The sequence below is a fragment of the Camponotus floridanus genome, unplaced genomic scaffold, assembly GCF_003227725.1.
Source record: "Camponotus floridanus strain SB8 unplaced genomic scaffold, Cflo_v7.5 scaffold18, whole genome shotgun sequence".
NCBI classification, from domain to species: Eukaryota; Metazoa; Arthropoda; class Insecta; order Hymenoptera; family Formicidae; genus Camponotus; species Camponotus floridanus.
In genome coordinates, this window is record NW_020229303.1 from 2744969 (window position 1) to 2771194 (window position 26226).

Consider the following 26226-nt stretch of genomic DNA (forward strand, 5'->3'; position numbering starts at 1 on the left):
TCGAGCGTTCGCGTCGCCGAACGGTTCGGTTTCGCGCGGCTCCCTCGCTCGTCTTGATTTGGCTTGTCGTGTCATTTCTTCTGTTGACGATTAGCCGATCGACGTTGATCCGGCAGACAGGAGAGACGTTACATGCATACGCACGTGTGCTTTTCCATTTACCTATCTGCCTGCCCGCCTATTATTGCGGCCTGTCCGGAGTACCCTTTCTTCGGCTCATCGCGCGAATTTTGTTCGTTTTTTCACCCTTCGGATCGCGGGGAATCACTTGAGGTCGCGGTCGCGTGTCGCGATTGATCGCGATAGAGCGCCGTATATACGCTACGTCTTTTTATTTATTTGCTCGATAATCGGCGAGACGAAGATCGTCATCGCGATATGAGTATGAGACGTACGGCCACTGCCAGTAATGACAGCTGTCAGATGGATGTTGAGGCACCGCCGCCAAGTGATAGGACGTCGCGTGGATATCGAGCGTTAATTGTGAGTAGCAGATCCCTCTTTGACATCTTATCGGTCAGCTCGAGGGTGCCGAGAATGTTTGTCCTCGCTTCGCCTCACGTCAGAGTATGTGGTGCATACAAGATGCGAGGGTTGCGCCGCTTGCTGCACCGACTTCGGAGTATGTTGTATGCTATGTGCGCGTGGTTCGATATATTTTATTTTCTCTTCTTGCTTTTTTTCTTCTCCCCTTTTACGGAGTTTTCGCGAGACGATCCCGCAAATTAATTCACCTCGCGATTCGCATAATTTGTGTTAGTGCTAAATCATCGACTGTGCGGCGTCTTCTGGGCGGAAGGAATAGCATCCACGATGAATCTAGGCCAGAACGCGTGATTTTATGAAAAAGAAAAGTTTGAAAAAAAAAACATTTTTATTTATTATACTTAGTAATTGGACAATTTAATTTTGTCGATTATGTTTATAAATTTACGCACAATTTACGCAATTGTACATCACGTATATTTACAGCTTTTATCTTTCTTTTTCAAAGAAAGCTTAAAATGATTTTTTTCTAGCTTTATTATATTTTATATTTTATATTTTATATGTATTTTATATTTTATATATTATATTTTATATTTTATATTTATAAATATATATTTATAAAATATATTATATTTTATATTTTATATTTTATAAAGTAAAGAATTAGGCTCTATATGTATTAAATAACACGATAAGAAATTAGCAAATAAGAGTCACCGCGGATAGGTAGTGCGTAAAATTTTTCTTTAATTATTCACATATATTTTTTGGTGCATTTATCAAGATGTAGATTCTCATTTTTGAGAATTCTGTACACCCCTCTTTACCCCCTGAAGTTTATATTTTATATTTCGGTTTTTCTGAAACAGAAAGTAAGACTGTCTATAGAGGAATCCTTTATAGATTTTTAATTAGAAGAAGATAAAGAAGCTAGAATAATTTACTTCGTAATTCCTTTTCACTTTCAGTTTTTTAATTGTAACATAATTTCTGCTATGTATGAAGTTTTTTCATATTTTATTTAAAATCTATTTTCTAGAATTTTTACAGAATCGTTTGCGTTACGAATATACCATCAGTTCTCTTGCACCTTTTTATATATCTGGAACAGTCTCCATTTTATAGAGCAAGTTTCATTAAATTTATGATATGATTAATTAAACTGCGTAATAGTTATCCGGGATTTGTGTTATATGAAACTGTTTTCGTTATCACAGATGAATACATATTTTTAATATAATTCCTGTACCCGTATATTTGATTGTATCATTGCTTTATTTCAATTTTCATGGCTACATAAACTCATCGTCGATAAATGCGGAAATATCGTCGAACAATACATGCAACAATGTTTTATTCAATATTAATTTGATACTTTATTATTGTTGTATTACTGTTTTATTATATCTATTATTATGTGTACACCTATTTGCATATTAAAATAAGTAAAAAAAAACTTTATACACATGTAATAATAATGTAATAATAATGAAAATGATAATAATAATGAAAACGGGAAATTATATTTTAGTGTGCAATTACATATAATTGCAGGCAAACAAACGGTTAAGCTAATTATTTCTCATAATTCTATGTTTTTTTTTGTACGACTGCAATATGCGACCCAAGTTTATGCACCAAAATTTTTTAATAATTGCCTTTTAAAATTTTCCGTTAAATTAATTCCGTGCAACTGACAATGAGATAGAATTGAATAATTTTATATCACAATATATCATATTCGACATATCACATATGCTTATCTAATATTAAAAGTAAACTTAATACGATTTTTCTGCGAGATGTATACGTTTGTTTCCATCTGTTATTATTAGTTATACATAATTATTATTGAAAATTACATGTTGTACGCATAGGACTTTATAACACATGAGGATTTTATAATTTCAAACAATACTACTGTCTACATTCGATGGCATGATATCACTTAGTATTAAGTACAAATTAATAAATTGATATAGAATTACGCTCTGTTATGTATTAAACAACACGATACACGAGAAAAGAGCGATTAAGAGGATGATAGTGCGTAAAATTTTATTAAAGATTAATTATTTGCGAAAATTAGAACGTGCGCAAGGCATATGCATATATTTTCACTTGATGCATTTACCAAGATATAGATTCTCATTTTTGGGAATTCCATAAAAACCTTTCTTTATTAAGTACAAAGTTTTTTCGATCGATGACTTTCCTTCGCTTCCTCAACGAATGAAGTGAACTTATCGGAAACGAAAGCAATAAAAAATAAATCACTCCCATCGTTATCGATACTATGGGGACAGTTTACTGACCGATTTTCCCTATTGCCCCTTTTATGTAATCCCGGCGGATGAACGGTCGATGCATACGAATACTAGATAAAACGACCTCGAGTTGATAAGAGGATTAAGTGTCGCACTACATACTGACATACTCGTATGCATGCGCGTGCAGCACATCTGTATCGAAAGCGAGCAAAATCAGACTTTTTTTATCTGACAGTGCGTGCCATTTGTGAAAAATCGCATTTTTTTGTCTTTTTCAATTGTCACGCGATAGTATCTGCGTCATTCTGTAAAAAAGGAGATCGCAACATGAATATCATGCGTATGTAGTATGGAAAATTGACATTTAACTGGCCTTACGATTAGATCTGGAGTTCAAGTTTGTGCGAACGTTAATAGCTTCTGTCTCTTTAGATATCTTTTCACGATATTTATACTATTATTGGACTTTATAGTCTCCATTTATCGGTTACAATCGTGAATTTTGTTCACAGCAATTATTACATGCGCAAAAATAAATCGAACATGTAAAATGTTAGGGTTTTTGTATATAAACAAAGCGTTATTTTCGAAAATGAATCTTGCCTGGAAAATTTTGAACCTATGTTGACTTACTTATTGGTGGTTTATATGGAAAATAATTATGTAGATTATATTGTATTCGGCATCTTACCAAGAACTGATTAGTTTATATATAGAGAGCATACCAAGCAATCACCTGCAATTTTAAACGAGTATGTAATCAAATGTTAATTTAGTTTCTTCCAGACAATTGATATATAATCAAAGTTTTTGACAACATTCTGTATATGTAAATTAATTTGATTAAATTAATAAAAATAATAAAAATAAATTAATAAAAATAAATTCCATTAAATTAATAAAAATTTATACACAAGACATGTGTATTAAACGTACGGTAACTTTTCTAAAAATAAATTATAGAAAAAAATTATCACTGAACAAAAATTTATTTTGTGGTTTTATTATTATGCTTATTCTTTTTATAGATTTTCTAACATTTCTAAAAATAGAAAATATGGAGAAAGATTTATATCTCACACATACACATATACAATTTTTTACGCGATAAAAATACGTGGACGTAGATCAGTGTTTGCTGTAGATAATTTCAAAATTATCTAGATAAAGATAAAGATAAAATTTGTAAATTTATTTTAGATGAGATAAAGATGATTTTGCTTTTACTTAATCTAGATGAAAGATGAGATAATTATTGCGATAATCTAGATAATTATCTAGATATTTTTGTTTATTTTAGAAGACTATAAATATTTGTAAAAAATGTGACGCAGATTATAAATGGGATATTAAAATCATAAACACATATTCTTTCTCTTTTCCTAAAGAATAAATAATAGTAAATAATAATAAATATTAAATAATAGTAAAAAGTATAATTAAATAATAGTAAAAAGGTATATAAATGATATGATAAATATTTATTTATTAATTTATATTTATAATATATTTATAATATATTTATAATATATTTATAATATATTAATAATATAATAATAATATATTTATAATATATTAATAATAATAATATAAAAAATATATTTTAGATATTTTAGATAGATTTTTAGAAGCTTACCTGGAAAACTTTTTTACATAATGAAAACGTCATCTTAGACAATTTTTAGATAAGATGACATATATTTTTCATCTTAGATAAAGATAAAGATACTTTGTATTTCTTCATTTAGTTAAAGATAAAGATGATCCATTTCTTTATCTAGATGATTATCTAGATAATTTTATCTAGATACCAGCAAACACTGCGTATGATAGAAGAATTATAGTCAAAATTATATAATATAATTATATATATATATATATATATATATATATATATATATATATTATAATTTCATGTCTATTTTTGAATGAATATTGCGTAACGTAAAAGTATGAGATATAGCCTAACGTACAATACTGTGAAATTTATTTTGAATTTAAATTAGTTATTCGACGAGTTAATTAAATATTTTCTGGATGTTATGTTTGAAAATATTCAAATAGTGCATTACGTTTCTCTTTTCTTTATAACTTCTTGATTTTCATATTTTTTTCTTAGCTTTCCCGCTGCATAATTTTCTAATTATAACCTCGACTATCATCTATCGTTTCTGTGGCTCATAAAAACCTTGTCACTCAAACTTGCAATTAAACTGTCAGTTGTCATAATTGACAAAGAACAACCGTCGTGCCACAATTAGCAACGACGATTTCATCGTTGGTGTGCACAGCGACGGTCGCTTTATTGTTTCTACAGCGAAATAAATCATTCCCGCCTCCGTGTCTGCTTTAATGAATCGTTCATTTTCAGCGTCGCTAAATATGGAGATCCTGGAAAAATACGCGTATTCTAGTAACATATGCAATAAATAATTAATAATTTATATTAATGTTAAGAATATTACATAATAAATAATTGAAGTAGATTGAGCACGAGAAAGTGAAAGGGAGAGAGAAAGAAAGAGAGAGAGAGAGAGGGAGAGAGAGAGAGAGAGAGAGAGAGAGAGAGATTTGTATATAATAATAGAATACACATTTATGAATTATCTGTCAATTATGAAAATTTAACTCTCTTTTTCAATAATTTTTTTATATAGTTATATAATTATTTTTTTTATAATTACTGTTATTATAATTGTCGAATGAAGGATCGTAAGAAGCTATTCTTTTATTACACAGTTTGAAAGTCTACAAGGATATTTTATATTATTATAAATTTTGAGAAAAATAATAAGTTTAAAAAATGTTAATCTCTTTTAATAATCCGAATTACTTTCTTTAAAAAACAATAAAAAAATAAAAAAATAAAAAAACAAAAAAAAACAAAAAAAAACATAAAACATAAATTATAAGATATTTGGTCTTTATATTTCAAAAGATAATATTACTAAAAAATTATTATTTTTTACTAATTTCTTGAGACTATGAAATGCATTAATTTATGTGTAGGAACTAAATGTGAAGAGTAAATATAGCATTTATTTTATCAAAGTTAAGAATAAATTTATCAAAGTAATAAATTTTATCATTTATTGATTAATAATAATGTTTAATAATTTTATCAAAGTAAAGAATATGCCAATTTTTCAATTTTTTTTTCAGAAAAATTAATAATTTTAAGACTGCGATCATATTAAGAATCAATAATAACGAAGAGAACTATGCTATAGTTTACTGTCTCGGACAACGTCTCGTGTTACTTATAGGTCACAACGTCAGGAAGCAGAGGAAAATTTTCCGATGTTCGAACATATAGCCGAGTTCAGAGAATCGATTCGATGCAACAGGCGGAAGGAAATAATATCTATTGCGGTCAAACTGACCGGATTGCCCTTAAGGTTTTCTGCGTTCATTTCCGTGCGCATATAACTAAACAGTATATAATAATCGAAAATGAATTATAAGCTGGTTATTATCGTACTTTAAGCGAATATTTCGTTTACATTTTATTCATGGCATTTTATTCGACATTATATAACATTACAGTCACGGGAATTAGTCGGAATAAAACGGAATGAGAATGATTCTTCAAAAGTTCGATAATTTATTTTTTTTATCGATTTATTGACTTATAAATACACGGTAAAAAACATTTTGTATTTCTGCGTAAAATTTTTCGTGTAAAAATTTTTGTGTTAAATTTTTGACATACTCTTATGTTAATGTTAACATATTATCGTTGTGTTATTTTGACATTTCTGCGTTGAGTTAATATTCACCATTTCTAAGAGTTAAAACAACACAATTAATATGTAAATGCACGAATTTTTGATGAAATATGGTATATGTTAAAATGAACAGATAAATTGTGTTATTTTTCTCTCTATAACAGTTTCCATATTAAATCGACATATCTCTTCTGTTATTTATCATAAAAATGTAAAAATAACGTTTTCTTTTAATTACATTTAACATTATAAATATGTTAATTTAACATAACTTTATTTCCAGATAAAGTTTAAGCGTTACACTTTTGTGTTAATTTTTAAACATATTACTTGTGTTATTTATTTATATACTTGCCTTCTGTTAAATTAACATTAAAATTAGAGTGGATAAATTGGGACATGTGAAATATGTTAAATTTAACACAAAATTTTTTACTGTGCTATTGTAAGATTATTCATTCTTTTAGAGCGTATATTAAAAGAAGTAATGAGAAAGTAAATTCGAGTTAAAAATCAATGTTGGCCGACCATGCGAGGATTTATCCACTGCGTTTTCTCTGCTAATAAATTATTACACAGCATTACTATAATGCATCTTACATGTCTATGCCTTGATTATTACATTATTAAAATAAATGTACATACATGCATATATACACACACAAATACACACACACATATATATAGGGATAATGTGTATATACAAGAAAAAATTTGTTTTATAGCATTAATTTTGTCTATATCCAAGATTTAATTTATAGCTGTATAAAAAAATATATTACGAAAAGTGTGTAGTTTTGCAACTTATTTAATTTGATGTTTGAAATTCAACAGAAAAATAGAAATATATATATATATATATATATATATATATATATATATATATAATATAAGAAAACAAGTTGTGTGTTTTTAGTACTAGTACGTAGAATTATATTACTATTAAATTATTATTAATTTTTAACTTTAATAGATTATCTTTAATATACAATTAATAAATTTTCACAAGTGAAAATATAATAATTTATTAAAAAAGAGTTGTAATAAACGCGACTTAGAGATTATTGTGAAACAAATTTTTATTTATCTATACATTAAAAGTTTTTAAATCGTCATTGCGATTCTATTTTCCATGTAAATCATCAAAAATTTAAAATATATTTTATTAGATATATTAGAAATACCTCAGACACATTAGAAACATATAATTCAAAGAAAGAGGGAAGAAGGGGAGGGGGAAAGAGAGAGAGAGAGAGAGAATTTGACTAGATTACTATTTCAAAACTGCCTAAAAGATTAAATCTATTTTTGAAAGATAAATTAATTGCGTATATTTTTTGATAATAAGAAAAGGGAAAAACGTAGCTATTTATTTAAAACATTCAAAGTTTTTTGATGAAAAATAATTGCAGAAAAGTAATTTAATTATGACAGATATGTATATTTTTTGTAAAAGAGATAAGGATTTAATATTTTTAATATTTTGTGAATATAATATATGATGTATGATGATAATTTTACGGATTTAATAGGACTCTTCTAGTACGTATTTTATAGACTGATTAATGGCGTGAAATTTTTTGTTCTCTCATCGATAAAAACATTTTACAATTGCCCACGCAATTCAATCATTAAAAATATCGGCTGTTCTAAGTTTGTATAATTTATGCTATGGTGCTTCTTAATACGCGTTACGGTTTTATGTACGTACATATGTATACATATATACACACACAAAATCAGATATGTATCGCATAAAAATATTTTCAACCTGGCCACATTTCTGTGTTACACAGCATGAAAATTTAGCTACATTATAAAAAAGTCACGTTATTACAAGTATGTATATATTTTTTTTAATACATTTATTTTGCAATATTTCGCAATATTTTTGTTAAGTTATAATGTTTTGATATTGTAAACAAATCACATTATTTAATTTTACTTTGTTTTAATCTTACTTTGAATGTATTACTTAGTTTTAATTTTTACTTTGATTAATAAGAAATTAATATTAAACAAAATATATAAATTAGCTCATAATGATAATTGGCAATATAATAATAATATTGAAAAATAACTATGATACCGCATCTCGATATTATAAAATTAATTCTTTATTTCTTGATATAAAATTCATGATATATTATAAAATTAATTCTTTATTTCTTAATAATTATGTTTTATAGATATTGTTTCATTATTATTATAAAATATGATACTTATGCAAATATAGGCCGTTCCTGATTTCAATTGTCACATACAGGATGTTCTATTTTAATCGATGACTCCGAATAACTTTTTTAATTTTGATTGTAGGAAAAAATGTTTCAGACAAAAGTTGTATGGCTTGAAGGGGGACATAAAATGGTGTGTTTAGTTTGACATTGAAGAGTCACCTGAAGGTCACGTGAAGGTCACATCCAACTTTTTAAATGGGACACCTTGTATGCTTTTACATATTGTTTTAGTTCATCAAGAGAGCTTTCCAAAACACTATAATTAAGTTAATTTTCATTAAGTACTTTGTGAGTTATGAGGCTTGAAATAATATCTTAATTTTACATAAACCGTAAAATATCTAATAAAATATTTATTTTTTGATTATCCTGCCTTAATACTTTTATGTACAAAATAATGAGAGGAATCAATTGGTGTAAAGAAAAAACATAGTTGTTTTTAAGAAAAAATATGGAATTGTTAATTGCAAATTACATATTTGTTCTTCGAAATAATTATGTGTTTTCTTTACAGCAATTGATTCCTCTCATTATTTTATACATAAAAATATTAAGGTAGAATAATCGAAAAATGAATATTTTACAAGATATTTTATGGTTTATGTAAAATTAAGAAATGATTTCAAGCCTCATAACTCGAAAAATACTCAATGAAGAAATACTTTATTATAGTATTTTGAAAAGCTCTCGAGATAAGCTACAAGAATAAGTAATAAAAAATAGGGGGTTCCATTAAAAAAATTGAAGGTGACTTTCATGTGACCTTCAAACAACTTTTCAAGATAAAACCAATGATACCATCTTATGTCCTCCTTCAAGCCATACAACTTTTGTCTGAAACATTCTTTCCTACAATTAAAATTAAAAAGCTTATTCGGGGTCATCGATTAAAATGGGACAGTCTGTATATTATCAATATATATTCTCACATATGTTCTCACAATTATCACAATTATATTATGTTATCAAAATTATCACTCTGAGTAATATAAAAGTTAATGAGATATTAATATACATATGAGTTAAAATTACGACAATGTACGAAATGTTTTATTCGAGATGAAATAAGAAGCAAATTAATAATAATTATATATAATAAATATAATAATTATATTATATAATTATATTACCATAATTATATTTTTAGGAAATATCACCCTCATGCTTGGCAGCAGTTTTCTTGGAACCACTTTAAGTAAGTAAACCAATTAAAGCTCTTTTTCTTCATTTCTCTGTATACATAATTATTTTAATCGGAATACAAATAATTAATTATGATATTAAAATCTCTTTTTGCATTTGCATACATTTTTATATATTTTATTTGCTTTAATGCCCATATGTATGAATAAATTTATGCATTTGTTGTGTATAATAATGAGTGACAAACATACTTATAAAAAAAGAAATATCTGAATCACATAAAAATTATATATTAAAATCGTGCATAAATTTGTTTACATATAACTTTTTTTTATGTCAACGCACGTGTCACATAATCAAAGTGCGCTATTGTATACATATATTTCGTTTGCTATACAAATATACAAGAAGAACAGTATTGCTCATATTTATTCGCAAAAATGAGTTTGTTTATTCACATCAGCGGTATCGATAACGGCAATTTTGTCCCGTTCTGTCTTCTGACAGGTAAATAAAGTTTTTCAAACTAGTTTTACGTTGGAACTCGAGCACACACCGTGCAGTCGATCTCCTCTGAAGTCGACGATTGAGAGAACTTTGTTTTCGATATCCGCTTCTCAGTGTGTACCGTTAACCTGTTTTCGTAAATCCCATGTGATTTCTTGAAAATGTGTGCGTGTTGTATTTAACGAAACGTTGCCGTATTTTTTCTTTTACTATTGGAAAAAAATTGAAGTTCCGTCGAGGATTTTGTTATACGTATATAATATGCGACCAGATCAATATACAGAGGTCCCAAAACTCATAATCAATCTTTCAAAGACAGATTCCTGGGATCATTTGGAGACGATTTTTTCTTCAGCGAAAATGTCGATGAAGGCCATCATTTTTTGCATGTTCCCAATTTTTGTCATCATATATCTTTGCAGTTAAACCTTAAATTAAAACTCAACTAAAGTAAACTCTATTTAAAATTAATCGAAGAATGTGGTTTTGTTAATATTTTATTTCTACAAAGCTTAGTTTACGAAAAACCCCTTATTTCCAATCACTTATAATTCGAAAATTATTAATGCCTCGATATTTTCGTTGAGGAAAAATCGTCTTCAGATCATCCCAGAAATCTGTCTTTGAAAGATTGATTAAGAGTTTTGGGACACCCGGTATATATTGGGACAATTTGGAATATTACCGAGAAATATGCGGATTTAAAAATTTAGCATGCAAATAAAAAGGTTTATTGCATAATTTTGAAATGTTTGCTGTGTCGAGAATTACGAAATATTGAAATAAAAAAGATTCTTAGCTCTTATACGTATGTATGTAAAAATAATACATAATTTGTCTGCACATTTTTTCTAGCAGAATTTTTTTTCATAGCCAACTTTACCATTTTATTATAAATTACAGGGGCAGAAGGAGCAAAAGTAGTAGATATTGTACATAAACATTGGACATGAAAATATGATTGCATAGATCGACACGTGACTCTATTGCATAATGTTTCCATTCGCAATATGTTTGTGTGAAAAGTACAATTTTCAACTCTCTAAAAGTGAATAAGTGAAAATATCACTAATTTCACTGAAAATCAGTGAGTATTTTATTGATTTTCAGTGGAAACGCTTATTTTTTTGTTATTTTATGGTCAGTTAAAATAAAATCACTATAAAACCAGGGGATCGATTGTGTACCACACAGCTTGGTGGAAAATTATAAAAGTGAGCAAATGTACTAGAATATTTATAATTTCATTAGTCAATATCTAGTAAATTTGCTCACTTTTGTAATTTTCACCAAGTTGTGTGATACACAACCTCCAGTAATTGCTAGTTCGTTCGTTTACTTCTACGATCGCTATCTCTCTCATATTTAATTTTAATCATAAGAATTATATAAAGTTTGCAAAGAGCGATGGATAAAATTAGAAGTATTACTTCGATTTAATTTTTGATACAATTTCAATAGAGAGGCTTCAGATAAACCGATCTTATAAGTCGGACAAATAAATGTCTGGCGACTTAATGAAAATTATGAGGAGTTTAATATTACTGACGATAGAAAGAAATATTACTGATATTGAGAAATATTACTGATTAAAACAGTCAAAATTATTGACTGATCCTTTCAGTAAAATATTACTGATTTACAGTGCTGTACTTATAAATGCTGTAATCATTATTTGCTGTTTTTCAGTGATAATACACTGATTCACTTTTAGAGAGAAGGATTCTTCTATTTTTTTCTCACATTTATCCACGACAGTCGTTTTTACCTCCTCATATTTTCAACTTTAAAAAGACTTTTGAAAGGCATTCTCGCATCGCCAAAGTTAGCAAACCTCCCCAATATCTGATTTAGACGAAAGTGACTTTGCCGAGGGTTGTCGGTTGCAGAGTCTCTACAAGCATGGGTTCAAGCCGAAGATCCGGCTCCGGTGGGAGTCGGCCAAACGCCGGCGTTCTCAAGGAGCGTGCCAACATGTCGTTCATGCTGGTTGTCATGTTCTTCGCCGTATTTGGTTTGATCGTCCTTACGGAGATATTCCTGATCGACGAGAGGCGCGGCGTGAGCGTCGGCGGCACCGGCGTACTCGGGGGTCACAGGAGCGGTCATCGATTGCCGGCTGCGCCCGATCGTCCGGATTACGGCGAAGTGGGAGTGAGTATTCACGAAGAGAAAGAGGGACGTTATATATCTTGATATATATCTCTGATTTTTCAGCGAATATATTTATAATAAGATTTTCCCTCTTGCTACATTATTTTAATCATTTTTCTCCCAATAAAAAGTTCATTTTTATCTTTATGTCGTTGTCAAACGTACAATTGTTTTTGAGAAAAAAATATGGAATTGTTAATTGGAAATTACATATTTTTTCTTAGAAACAACTATGTGTTTTCTTTACACCAATTGATTCTTCTCATTATTTTGTACATAAAAGTATTAAGTTAAGATAATCGAAAAATGAATATTTTACAAGATATTATGGTTTATGTAAAATTAAGAAATGATTTCAAACCTCATAACTTGAAAAGTACTTCATGGAAAAATAATTTATTATAGTGTTTTAGAAAGCTCTCGAGATAAGCTACAAGAATATGCAATGAAAAATAGAGAGTTCCATTTAAAAAAATGCACTTCCGATCTGAATCGTTTATTTCCGGCCGGAACCAGAAGTTGAAAATATCACCATTCGATAAAGCGCATCCGATTTATAAAGAAAATGTTTTTACTTTTTTGAAATAACCAATTCTCCAGTTTTTAAACGGGTGATCTGATCTGAAACACCCTGTATATGATATCTCCAGATGTCATTGCATTTTCGACTCGAACCCATCACGTTTAAATATTCATGTCTCACAAGCAGTGTTTGCTGGTATCTAGATAAAATTATCTAGATAATCATCTAGATAAAGAAATGGATCATCTTTATCTTTAACTAGATGAAGAAATACAAAGTATCTTTATCTTTATCTTAGATGAAAAATAAATGTCATCTTATTCAAAAATTGTCTAAGATGACGTTTTCATTATGCAAAAAAATTTTTCAGGCAAGCTTCTAAAAATCTATCTAAAATATCTAAAATATATTTTTTATATTATTATTATTAATATATTATAAATATAAATTAATAAATAAATATTTATCATATCATTTATATACCTTTTTGCTATTATAATATTTAAATATTCTTTAGGAAAAGAGAAAGAATATGTGTTTATGATTTTAATATCCCATTTATAATCTGCGTCACATTTTTTACAAATATTTATAGTCTTCTAAAATAAACAAAAATATCTAGATAATTATCTAGATTATCGCAATAATTATCTGATCTTTCATCTAGATTAAGTAAAAGCAAAATCATCTTTATCTCATCTAAGATAAATTTACAAATTTTATCTTTATCTTTATCTAGATAATTTTGAAATTATCTGCAGCACTGCTCACAAGTGTATCTAGCAATTTGACAAAGAGCAATTTATACGCACGGCTCAGTTTATTCGTACGCCTTTGCTCAGTTCATGTTCATTAAAGAGTTAAGTAAACTATAAAAACACGCCTAACCGGAGCTAATAGTATAAGGAGCTCAAATGAAGATATATTTGATAATAAACTCTTCAATATCAAACTCTTCATTCTACAGCTTCTAAGCCAATATTTTTGAAATTGCCCAATTTCAAGCTTAAACTCCGATAAATGTGGTCAATGAGATTTTGAATCATAAACACGCATATTTCTTTAACTTTGAGTCAACATGATATTCTCATTTATCTCGTATCGTTTTGTTCGCTTATTGATTTCGACAATTTTGACTCTTCATATCTTCGAAATCATTTCTATGCTTAACTTGAAATTTTTTCTCAGATTAATATATCATGACACTGAGAAGAAAATCTGATTGCATTAATTAGAATTCTGTAGATTCAACCAGTATGTCTGTTGGAAAATGGACGAACCAGAATTCTTGTAGGAATTATCAGATGAATCTGATTAATTTCTTCCTGTTAAATTTAAAAACCTAAAAATTAAAAAACCTAACCTAACCAAATTTTCTTTTTTAATACTAAACTCGCCAGCACCAAATCGTCTAAAATTTTTTCTATCTAATCTTAAAAGTCTGTTTAACATTTTGAATTCCAACACGATTATTACATAAATTCAATCAAGATTATTGAATAAATTATTTTAAGTTCAGTTTGTTAGTAATTAAACTGATAAACAGTGATGCAAGAAGAGGATGCAGCTTAAACACACATAATCAAAGAGCTAGCGTCCTCTTCCTGGCGCTACTGCTCATAAGAGAAAAAAAATATACTTTGGATTTAATGTTAATACTAGTTCTTTATACATTTCATGGCAAATATTGAATACGAGTTAAGAGTGGCTCGCCGCCTAGCAAAGAAATTAATGTAACAAGAAATTTTATAGATCCAACCAGAAAATACTAACCAAATCCTTATAGTAAAATCTATTAAACGTTTTAGTTATAAAAAAATCGAGTCTTATCATGATAACTAGAAATTCTTGTTTGATTTAACCAAAATGCCTTCAATCATATACGTCTTGTTGATACAATCAAATGATTTTTCTCAATATACAAACTATCATTTAGACCACAATCGATTCAATCCATGAGGATCATCAAACGGGTGAAAAAACAGGTGCTTTTGTAGATGATCTTTGTTTATGCATCTATTTATACATGTGAAATTTCGGTGATAGATAAATACATGTTATTATTTCATATTTGAATATCATTGAAATTCTACTGAATCGATTGAAAATTCTACCGAAAGGCGACATTTGCTAAATATATATTAAACGCCAGCACAAATGGGAAGTGAGACAAATTTTATAAAATTTTAAAACGTAAACTCCATGGAATTTTTTTTACATTTTTTTCCCTCGATATCGACACATACCTCTGACAATTGCGAAAGCTATGACAAAATTGAATGATATAGAGCAATTAATATATTTATTTTATATTAAGCTGGTGTATATATCTATTTTCTTTTTTCACGATGCAAAATATTTTGAAACAATAATTATATAATAATTGACGATAACGAAAGAAAGTTTGTCAAAAAAGTAAAAACACTTTGAATTTCTAATTTGCAGTAGAATTTTTAATGTAAATTCAAAGAAATCACTTTCTAAAGATATCTTTTTTCTCTTAAATAATAATCGAACGAAATAAAAAAAGATGGCTCAAAATTCTTCAGAGTTTTCCATTTTATACTAAAATTTAGTCGATGTGACGAATTACCTCGTGTATAAAAATAAAGCCGCTTCAAACTAAATTACATAATTTGAGCATATTATAATATTTGTAAAATAAAATAAAAATAAAAATACGAATAGCGTGAGGACTTTGTCTCCTTTTTGTGGATTGCATTAAAAAATTAGGCGAAAGCATCATGAGATTTTATATATGATTATTGTGGTTTATGATACCTTTTTTATTTTAAAATTAAAAAATTTATTTTTTTTCAAATTTGTGATTTTATTTTATTTCATTTTTTGTTTAATAAAAATCTCTTTACTTTTCTGTATTATACGATATATTATATAAAACACATATTTGTAGACAAAAAAAGAGAAGGAGGAGTGAAAGAGGGGAGTAGGGAAAGATGTATTTCTAGTCTATTTACCCACCCTTTTGTTTCCCCAGTTTTATCCTCCGTTCCGAGACATTTTCCGCTGTAAACTAAAGGACGGGAGCATCCGCATGGGGCGTCGACTTTTGTATGCTCTGTCTCTGTTTCATGTGAAACTATGGACAAAGCAAACGCATAAGCGACGACGAAACTCGGACAAAAAGGCCGAAAACTTTGCCCACCACGTACTACAACATCGATTTTTCCTGCCTCGCGCCTTCGTTCCTTTTACTCTCTTCTTCCTTCGTGCCTCTTGCAACGTGCCCGGTATAGTTTATGCACCCTTGCGTCTAGTACCGGACAATGATTCACGCCAACCTCTAAGAACTTTGAAGGAGAAACAGTCGCGCAGCACATGCTTGAACGATGCCCAACGTGGCACGGAAAAGACATACGACCGCGTTGCGGAAAAGTTTAACCGGATACGAACGAACGGCCATCTGACAAATTAGTTTGCTCGATCCTGCGGAACTTTCTTCATCCGTTTACATGTCGAGACATCGCGAGAGAAAACCCGAGTATCCTTTAAAACTTGTCTCACAGGTTGATTGTCCAAAGAATCTTTGAGTTTAAATTTCAGAATTGAGTCGAGCTGCGAATTCACAAGTTTTAATTGCTCTATGATTATTGTTTTATGAATGAAGTCGCAGTAGTAGAAGGACTTTCTAAGTGGGCATTAATTATAGTAATAAACTGCCGCAAGCTAATTATTATACAGGGTTTACCAAAAGTGTGGAAACCCCTTAATATTTCGAAAAATACGCATTTAAAAAAAAATGTTTCATACAAAAATTATATAGGCTTTTATGTGGCGCATTACACAGCAATATTATTATGACCTGTGGAATGGAATTGTTAATTGCAAATTACATATTTTTTCTTCGAAACAATTATGTGTTTTCTTTACATCAACTGATTCCTCTCATTATTTTGTACATAAAAGTATTAAGGTAGGATAATCGAAAAATGAATATTTTACTAGATATTTTACGGTTTATGTAAAATTAAGAAATGATTTCAAGCCTCATAACTTAAAAAGTACTTAATGAAAAAATATTTAATTATAGTGTTTTGAAAAACTCTCAAGTTAAACTGCAAGATAATATAATCAAAAATATAGGATTCCATTTAAAAAATTGAAGCTGACCTTCATATAACCTTGACAACGCTATTCGAGGTCATAATAATGTTACTGTGTAATGGGCCACATAAAACCCTATAACTTTTGTATGAAACATTTTTTTAAAAATGCGTATTTTTCGAAATATTAAGGGGTTTCCACACTTTTGGTAAACCCTGTATGTGCAAGAAAAGAGGTGTCAATTACAAAAGTTACAAAAAATTGACACGTATAGTTTGAAGTATTGTAATATTTTTTAATTATGAGATTCAGCAATTGATCGAATATTTGTAATATGTTTTCAAATGTTTATCCAATTGTATATAGCAGATTTTGTATTAAAGATTTTTTACACATTTTACAGATTTTTATTTTGTACATAAAAGTATTAAGGTAGGATAATCGAAAAAATGAATATTTTATTAGATATTTTACGGTTTTTGTAAAATTAAGAAATAATTTCAAGCCTCATAACTTAAAAAGTACTTAATGAAAAAATATTTAATTATAATGTTTTGAAAAACTCTCAAGTTAAACTGCAAGATAATGTAATAAAAAATATAGGATTCCATTTAAAAAATTGAAGCTGACCTTCACATAACCTTGACAACACTATTGGAGGTCATAATAATGTTACTGTGTAATGGGCCACATAAAACCCTATAACTTTTGTATGAAACATTTTTTTTAAAATGCGTATTTTTCGAAATATTAAGGGGTTTCCACACTTTTGGTAAACCCTGTATGTGCAAGAAAAGAGGTGTCAATTACAAAAGTTATAAAAAATTGAAACGTACAGTTTGAAATATTGTAATATTTTTTAGTTATGAGATTCAGCAATTGATCGAATATTTGTAATATGTTTCCAAATGTTTATCCAATTGTTTGTAGCAGATTTTGTATTAAAGATTTTTTTACACGGATACAGACATGTATTTATTATCGCGAATAAGACACGGATAATTCCAGTTTCGATTGATGATAAATTCAGAGTATTAATCCTTATACATCTTATAAATCATTGAAACTTTGATTTCAGGCCGAAGATTACGCAGGTTTGAAAGGTAGCTTTGACGAGCATGTGGGATTGTTGGTTCGCGGAGAGGATGCAGGTCAGAAGACAGTAATACACCCGGATCCACGTGGCTTACCGAGCCTACCGCCCAGCTTGGAGGCCCGTTTACCGCAGTTGGATCAGAATCTAAAGGTTACGCATGCAGAATGGTTGCCAGTCACCAATACTAGGTTTGTTTTTAATAATCACACGGCAATCGAATAATTAATGAAATTAGAGACACTTATATTTTCTTTCGTTTAAATTTCAACTTTTTGAAAAGTCTCTTATTACTTATTTTATTATTATAATAATAAATATTTTTATAATAATAAAATAATACATTATCAGAATAAAAATAGAGTTTCCAGAATTAATTTAAGGTTCCTAATATACCTTGAAACAAAATTAATCTTGTAAAACAAAATCAATTTTGTTTCAAGGTATATTAGGAACTTTAAATTAATTCTGAAAACTCTGTTTTATACGTTTTATAATTTTATTTTCTGATTTTAAAATATATTATTTTATTCTTTTAGAATAAAATTTTCTTTAGAATAAAATTTTTTAGAATAAAATTTTCTTCTTTTGCTAGTTTACACAAGCAATATATACAGTTTTATCTGGTTTTATCTTTTATTCTAGCTATTTTTATTATATGTGTATTGTGGACAAGGTAAAAATTAAATTATACATCGGAAAATTGAAGAGATGATAAAGCGTGTGTTTATTCGATTTTTTTAGATTTAAATTCTTCGTTTACTCGGCGTATTTCGACGACAGAGTTAGCGGTTCAGGCACGCCGGCGAGTAAAAGTCAAGGTGTAATACGCGTAATCAGCGCTACTAAAACCAGAAGCCCCGAGCGCGTTTGGTGTAGGCTCTGGTATAGGCAAAACGGCGGAAACATCACTGCCTCAGTAACGGTAGCTGCGAAAGTTAAGGTATATCTCTCCTATAAAGAGGGAACAATCATGATTCTGATCTTGTTTCAAACTAAAAAAAAAACACATTCTATAGTATCGATTATGATATATTAGTTTATTTCACACATTTACTCATATATATTTCAGTAATCGAAAAATTCGTCAAAAAATCTATTTAGTTCTACCTTTTTAAAATTATTATATTGTTATATTTCTTGTCCCACGTTTTTTGTCAGATCAAATCTCACGATGAAAAATTGATTACTGCAGATGTAGGACTAAAATTGCATTTGTCTCCTTGACTTTTTGGAAATCTCATTATTCTATTCTGTTTGTGTAACTTTTTTTTTATTTCTTTATACTTATGATTGAGAATTGTCTTCCTGATATTATATATATATATATATATATATATATATATATATATATATATATATACACAGGGTGGATAATAACTCTAACCAATAACTCTGGAATATCTCCGTTATTTTTAGAGATACAAAAATTTTTTACGTATAAAAGTTGTATGATACCAAGAGGATCGTAATATGCTACTAATAATTTTTTTGTAGATGGAGGCGCTTCAGAGATTTCAAGGTCATCTTTATTTTTTTAAATGGAACCCCCCATTTTTTATTACCTATTCTTATAGCTTATCTTCAGAGCTTTCCAAAACACTATAATAAAGTATTTCTTCATTGAGTACTTTTCGAGTTATGAGGCTTGAAATAATTTCTTAATTTTACATAAACCATAAAATATCTAGTAAAATATTCATTCTTTTAATATCTTACCTTAATACTTTTATATACAAAATAATGAGAGAAATCAATTGGTGTAAAGAAAAAATAGTTGTTTTTAAAAAAATAATATGTAATTTGCAATTCATTGCAATTTCATATTTTTTCTTAAAAACAACTGTATGTTTTCTTTACATCAATTGATTCCTCTCATTATTTTGTACATAAAAGCATTAAGATAAGATAATCGAAAAACGAATATTTTACTAGATATTTTATGGTTTATGTAAAATTAAGAAATAATTTCAATCCGCATAACTCAAAAAGTACTCAATGAAGAAATACTTTATTATAGTGTTTCGGAAAGCTCTCGAGATAAGCTATAAGAACAGGTAATAAAAAATGGAAAGTTCCATTTAAAAAAATGGAAATGACCTTGAAATCTTTGAAACCTCCATCTACAAAAAAATTATTAGTAGCATATTACAGCCCTCTTGGTACCGTACAACTTTTATACGTACAAAATTTTTGTATCTCTAAAAATAACGGAGATATTCCAGGTGAACGGAGTTATTGGTTCACCCTATATATATATATTTATTTATTTATTTTTATATTTATATTTATGTATATTTTCGGCCAATCATAGATTGTTACAATAAGTTTGGCTTTCACTATTGGGACAAGATATAATCTTCGATAATTCGAAAATATTTTATATCTAGTCTTTTTTTATATCATTCAAATTCTAATATATTATATGTGTCGTACGCTGTGATTTTCAGGTAATCCGTGAAAATTGGAATCTCAAATACAGTGCCTGCTTCGTGATATGTCCCTTGCCCAAAGAATCTCCGACGATGGATAAGGTGCCAGAAGCGGTTAGTGTTGTAGCGAGATTGCGAGCTGTCCCGACGAATCGTATTCTCATTCAGAATCGTCTCGAGAGCAGAATGAACGACAAAGATGCTTTGGCTGTCTGCGTTAAACCTTTACACTATTATTACAATAGAGTACGTATAAGTAATAGGATTAGTCGATATAATGTTTGTACTTGTACATACATACACACACAACAGAGAGATTATTCTTTTATTTTTTGTCGTCTTTATGTTTGTCATTATTTGTATTTACACTTATGTTTGTTATTACTTTTGCCTTTGCATGCTATTCTGTGTAAAAATGGAGGATTGCATTGTGTGCATATGTATGTTTGCAAATACATATTGCTTTTTATATATTATTGCTATACAGGGTGTTTCAGACTACTCGTACCACTCATTTAAAAACTAGAGAAGTGGTTATTTCAAAAAAGTAAAAACATTTTCTCTACAATTCTTTATAAATGCGTTCTACCGAATGGTGATATTTTCAACTTCTGGTTCTGGTCGGAAATAAGCGATTCAGATCGGAAGTGCATTTTTTTAAATAGAACCCTCCATTTTTTATTACCTATTCTTATAGCTTATCTTGAGAGTTTTCCAAAACACTATAATAAATTATTTTTCCATGAAATACTTTTCGAGTTATGAGGCTTGAAATCATTTCTTAATTTTACATAAATCATAAAATATCTTGTAAAATATTCATTTTTCGATTATCTTACCTTAATACTTTTATATACAAAATAATGAGAGGAATCAATTGGTGTAAAGAAAACACATAGTTGTTTCTAAGAAAAAATATGTAATTTGCAATTAACAATTCCAAAATATTTTTTCTCAGTATTAAGGTAAGATAATCGAAAAATGAATATTTTGCAAGATATTTTATGGTTTGTAAAATTAAGAAATGATTTCAAGCCTCATAACTCGAAAAGTACTTCATGGAAAAATAATTTATTATAGTGTTTTGGAAAGCTTTCGAGGTAAGCTACAAGAATATGCAGTGAAAAATAGGGGGTTCCATTTAAAAAAATGCACTTTTGATCTGAATCGCCTATTTCCGGCCGGAACCAAACGTTGAAAATATCATCATTCGATAGATCGCGCCCGATTTATAAAGAAAATGTTTTTACTTTTTTGAAATAACCACTTCTCTAGTTTTTAAATGGGTGGTACGAGTGGTCTGAAACACCCTGTATATGAATAGAATCATTAATCAATTCTTTTTATTAGGCTGTGAAATTGTGGCGGTTGTTTTAATAGAAAAATGAATGCACGAGAAATATTTTACATTTTAATTGATGTTTATGTTATGTTCAGGTTTTGCAATTGGTGGAGTTTATCGAATTGCACAGACTCTTGGGCGCTACTCATGTCACTCTATATAATGACACTGTAGGCCCGGCAGCTGGTTGTGCGCTGAAATATTATGAGAGCAAGGATCTGGTTACAGTATTACCGTGGCATCATCTTGACATGATTTCCCAACGAGAGATTCGTACGGAAGGCCTCTTTGCAGCGCTTAATGACTGTCTCTATCGATCTATGTACAAATATGAATATGTGGCCCTTGTAGATCTCGATGAGTATATCATACCGAGGCATAATGACACCATAATCGATTTGCTACGGTATGATGCTTTCTTTATTTCAATATCGATTTCTATAAACTATTTTTTGATACATTTCTTATAAATCAACAATGATCAACATGATTTCGAATAATTGCTTACTTTAAACGTACGTTTTACTCGATTTTACTTATTTTTAGAATTTTCTCAATCTTTATTAAAAACATTTATAGAGTGATTTATCAAGTTTTATTTTTTTAAGTAAATGATTTATAGAATCATTTTGAATAAAATAAAATTAAGTTAAATAAAACAAGATTAAATGTCAAATTTTCTAAGTACCAGATTTTGAAATTTGAGAAAGAAGAAACATTATATATAATCAGAAATTAAAAAATCTCATTTTATTGGTTTTTGGTTTATTATTATACCACGCATATATTGGTTACATTTATGTATCCCGTATATGTGAGACAAATACTTTTGTTTTACACAGTGTATTTCTAAGAATTTTAAATTGAGAACTTTAAATTAATTTTAAAGATAGTTGGAAAAAGATCTATGTTTATGTGAACGTTTATTTATGAGTCTAAAATTTATGATTCTATATTATTCGAAAAATATTTGGAAAAGTTCTGTATTTATATAAACTTTGATTTATAATAATTTCTAAGAAACATCTTGTGAACGTTAGTAAAATGTCATAAATTATTTCTATCTGTTATCTATATTATTTATTTATAATCGAAAAATATTGATTATCATTCCAAATAATTTAAATTTATAAACATATTATAATTTTCCCATATGGCACAGAAATATTGCAGCAACATTGTAGAAATATTTCTTTGCAAGATTGCAACATTGTAGAAATGTTGCAAAATGTTGCTGCAACGTTGCTGCAATATTGCAGCAACGATAAAATGTCCGCTTGTAGAAATATTGCAATGCAATATTGCAGCAATGTTACGGTGCAACGTATTTGTAATATTAAAACGCGTTGCTACAAATGCAGACACCGTTTTAAATTTAATAAATAAACTTTGAAAATATAAAAAAATGTTTCAGAAAGATAGGAAAAAATGCCTTTAAAAAAACATCTATTAATGTTTTTATTAGATGTTTCTTAAATATTTATCTCAATAATATTACATACAATTATTTTACATACATTCGACACCAGAATATTTTAATACGTGCAATAAATGAATTATTTCCTATTTACTCATTCAATTAAGAAAAATCTATTTAATATTCTGAAACCCAATGAAGAATCCAGATTATTAAACAAATTATTTGTTTAATAATCTAGATCCCTCATTAGGATTCAGAATATTAAGTAAATCAAGTCAGTTTATCGCCAGAAATTAAACTGACACAAGACAAGAAATACTTACTAGAAATAATTACTACATTAATCCTTTGTAGACCTTATATCCATCTTAGATGAATTCGAAGTTACGAGTTAGTTAAATTGGATGTCGCCGCGTAGCGGCAAGTAAAGAAACACATGTTATACATTTGGGTGTCGAATGTATGTAAAATAATTGTATGTATATTATTGAGATAAATATTTAATAAGATACATTTGATAAAAAACCCTAATAGATGTTTTTTTTTCAAAGGTGGTAAATGTTTTTTCCCTATCTTTCTTAAACATTTCATATTTTCAAAATTTATTTATTAAATTTAAAACGGTCTGCATTTGTAGTAAAACGCGTTTTAATATTGCAAATACGTTGCACCGTAACATTACTACAATCTTACATTGTAATATTTTTGAGGGCGGACATTTCAACGTTGCTATAAGCTTGCAGTAATGTTGCAGAAACATTTCGCAACTTCCATGCAATGTTACAATGTTTCCGTGATAGGTATATGCAATCTTTCGGTGCTGTATGGAAATAAAGTGTGCTACTAGGGATGCTATACATTTTTGCTATGTTAAAACGTTGCTGCAACATTGCCAAAGTAATATTACAAAATAATGTCTCTGCATTATTGCTGCAACATTACACTGCAGTGAGCAATATTGTAACATTGTAGCAACGTTGCAGCAAGCTTCTGTGCTGTATTGAATTTGTAAACGTACATTAATTTTGTGAAATTGATTTCTAGGTGGATGGGAAATCGAATCAATGTCAAGTCCACAGGTGCATTTTCCTTTCAAAACGCCTTCTTTTATCTGCAATGGGCCGATGACCCATTTGTAGTAACTAGCCGCACACCCACCGAAGCTGGTTTAATCACTCTGAAGAAAACGCGACGCAGGACCAAGTTGCATCCGCACAAGCAACGTTCTAAGTACATTTGCAAGCCGCAAGACGTAGTCGAGGCGGGTAATCATTTTGTATGGGAGTTTATCCCAGGTCATGGAACTCTGAACGTGCCATCCGATGCTGCTATATTGCATCATTATCGTGTTTGCGAGTTCGGCGGTGACGATTGCATCAAAACGCAGTCGACGATTGATAGAACGGCCTATAAGTACAGAGATCGACTCGCTGCGAATGTTGACAAGACATGGATGGAGCTGCGTGCCGAATGCTCGCTCCCGGAACTCGATCCGGTCCCAGTATTGACGCCTCGAATTAAACTCAGCCCACTTGGTAAATCGATCAGGTAGCGAAAGACTATCGTCGAAATCCTATGGGATATTGGCAATTTCACCGGTACACCAAAAGTTGCGAGGACCTATTTCTATAACTATGGCGGTCCTTAGTTTTCTTAAAGAAAAAAAGCTAAGCGGACTCCTGCCCTTTTTTTACAAAATTGTCGATGGACTGTTTTTAAATTTGTGAAATGGAGGAATACGGGAGATTTATCGAAATTATTGCGAAACAAAAGAAAAAGAACGAAAAGAAAAGAAACGCTTTAATCGAGACATGGATTAATCATATTTTTCTACATGACGGATTCTTAAATGGCCGGCGAAATCTAGAGACAAGTTACCGTAAGTCAATCGAGTTCCCATACGGCACAGAAATATTACAGCAACATTGCAGAAATATTTCTTTGCAAGATTGCAACATTGCAGAAATGTTGCAAAATATTGCTGCAACGTTGCTGCAATATTGTAGCAACGGTAAAATGTCCGCTTGTAGAAATATTGCAATGCAATATTGCAGCAATGTTACGGTGCAACGTATTTGTAATATTAAAACGCGTTTTGTTACAAATGCAGACACCGTTTTAAATTTAATAAATAAACTTTGAAAATATAAAAAAATGTTTCAGAAAGATAGGAAAAAATGCCTTTAAAAAAACATCTATTAGTGTTTTTATTAGATGTTTCTTAAATATTTATCTCAATAATATTACATATAATTATTTTACATACATTCGACATCAGAATATTTTAATATGTGCAATAAATTAATTATTTTCTATTATTTTCTATTTTCAATTAAGAAAAATCTGTTTAATATTCTGAAATCCAATAAAGGATCCAGATTATTAAACAAATTATTTGTTTAATAATCTAGATCCCTCATTAGGATTAAGTAAATCAAGTCAGTTTATCGCCAGAAATTAAACTGACACAAGAAATATAATTACTACATTAATCCTTTGTGACCTTATATCCATCTTAAATGAATTCGAATACGAGTTAGTTAAATTGGGTGTCACCGCGTAGCGGCAAGTAAAGAAACACATGTTATACATTTTCGCTATGTTAAAACGTTGCTACAACATTGCCAAAGTAATATTACAAAATAATGTCTCTGCATTAGTGCAGCAACATTACACTGCAGTGAGTAATATTGTAACATTGCAGCAACGTTGCAGCAAGCTTCTATGCTATATGGGGTTATCTCGATGCTATATGGTGGTACTTTTCTCTTACAGTTTTATACAAACTCTTGTATCTCTGTATCTCTCTAATTCTTTTAT

At 29.1% G+C, this 26226-nt stretch overlaps 1 protein-coding gene across 1 annotated transcript; it reads left to right on the top strand.

The window, feature by feature from the left end:
* Positions 1 to 25534, top strand: LOC105255772 (beta-1,4-galactosyltransferase galt-1). Its single transcript, XM_025407561.1, has 8 exons — positions 1 to 483; positions 9875 to 9922; positions 12267 to 12531; positions 18198 to 18403; positions 18957 to 19155; positions 20663 to 20890; positions 22082 to 22392; positions 24451 to 25534. The coding sequence occupies exons 3-8, from the start codon at positions 12280 to 12282 to the stop codon at positions 24956 to 24958; spliced, it is 1704 nt and encodes a 567-aa protein (XP_025263346.1). The 5' UTR covers positions 1 to 483; positions 9875 to 9922; positions 12267 to 12279; the 3' UTR covers positions 24959 to 25534.
* The last annotated feature ends 692 nt before the right edge of the window (positions 25535 to 26226 follow it).

What these genes read in the sequence shown, in the direction of transcription:
- LOC105255772 (XM_025407561.1), top strand. Translation starts at nt 12,280, where the DNA reads ATGGGTTCAAGCCGAAGATCCGGCTCCGGTGGGAGTCGGCCAAACGCC. An exon ending in TTGCCAGTCACCAATACTAG is followed by an intron (nt 18,404 to 18,956) that starts GTTTGTTTTTAA and finishes CGATTTTTTTAG; the next exon opens with ATTTAAATTCTTCGTTTACT. An exon ending in CGGTAGCTGCGAAAGTTAAG is followed by an intron (nt 19,156 to 20,662) that starts GTATATCTCTCC and finishes TGTGATTTTCAG; the next exon opens with GTAATCCGTGAAAATTGGAA.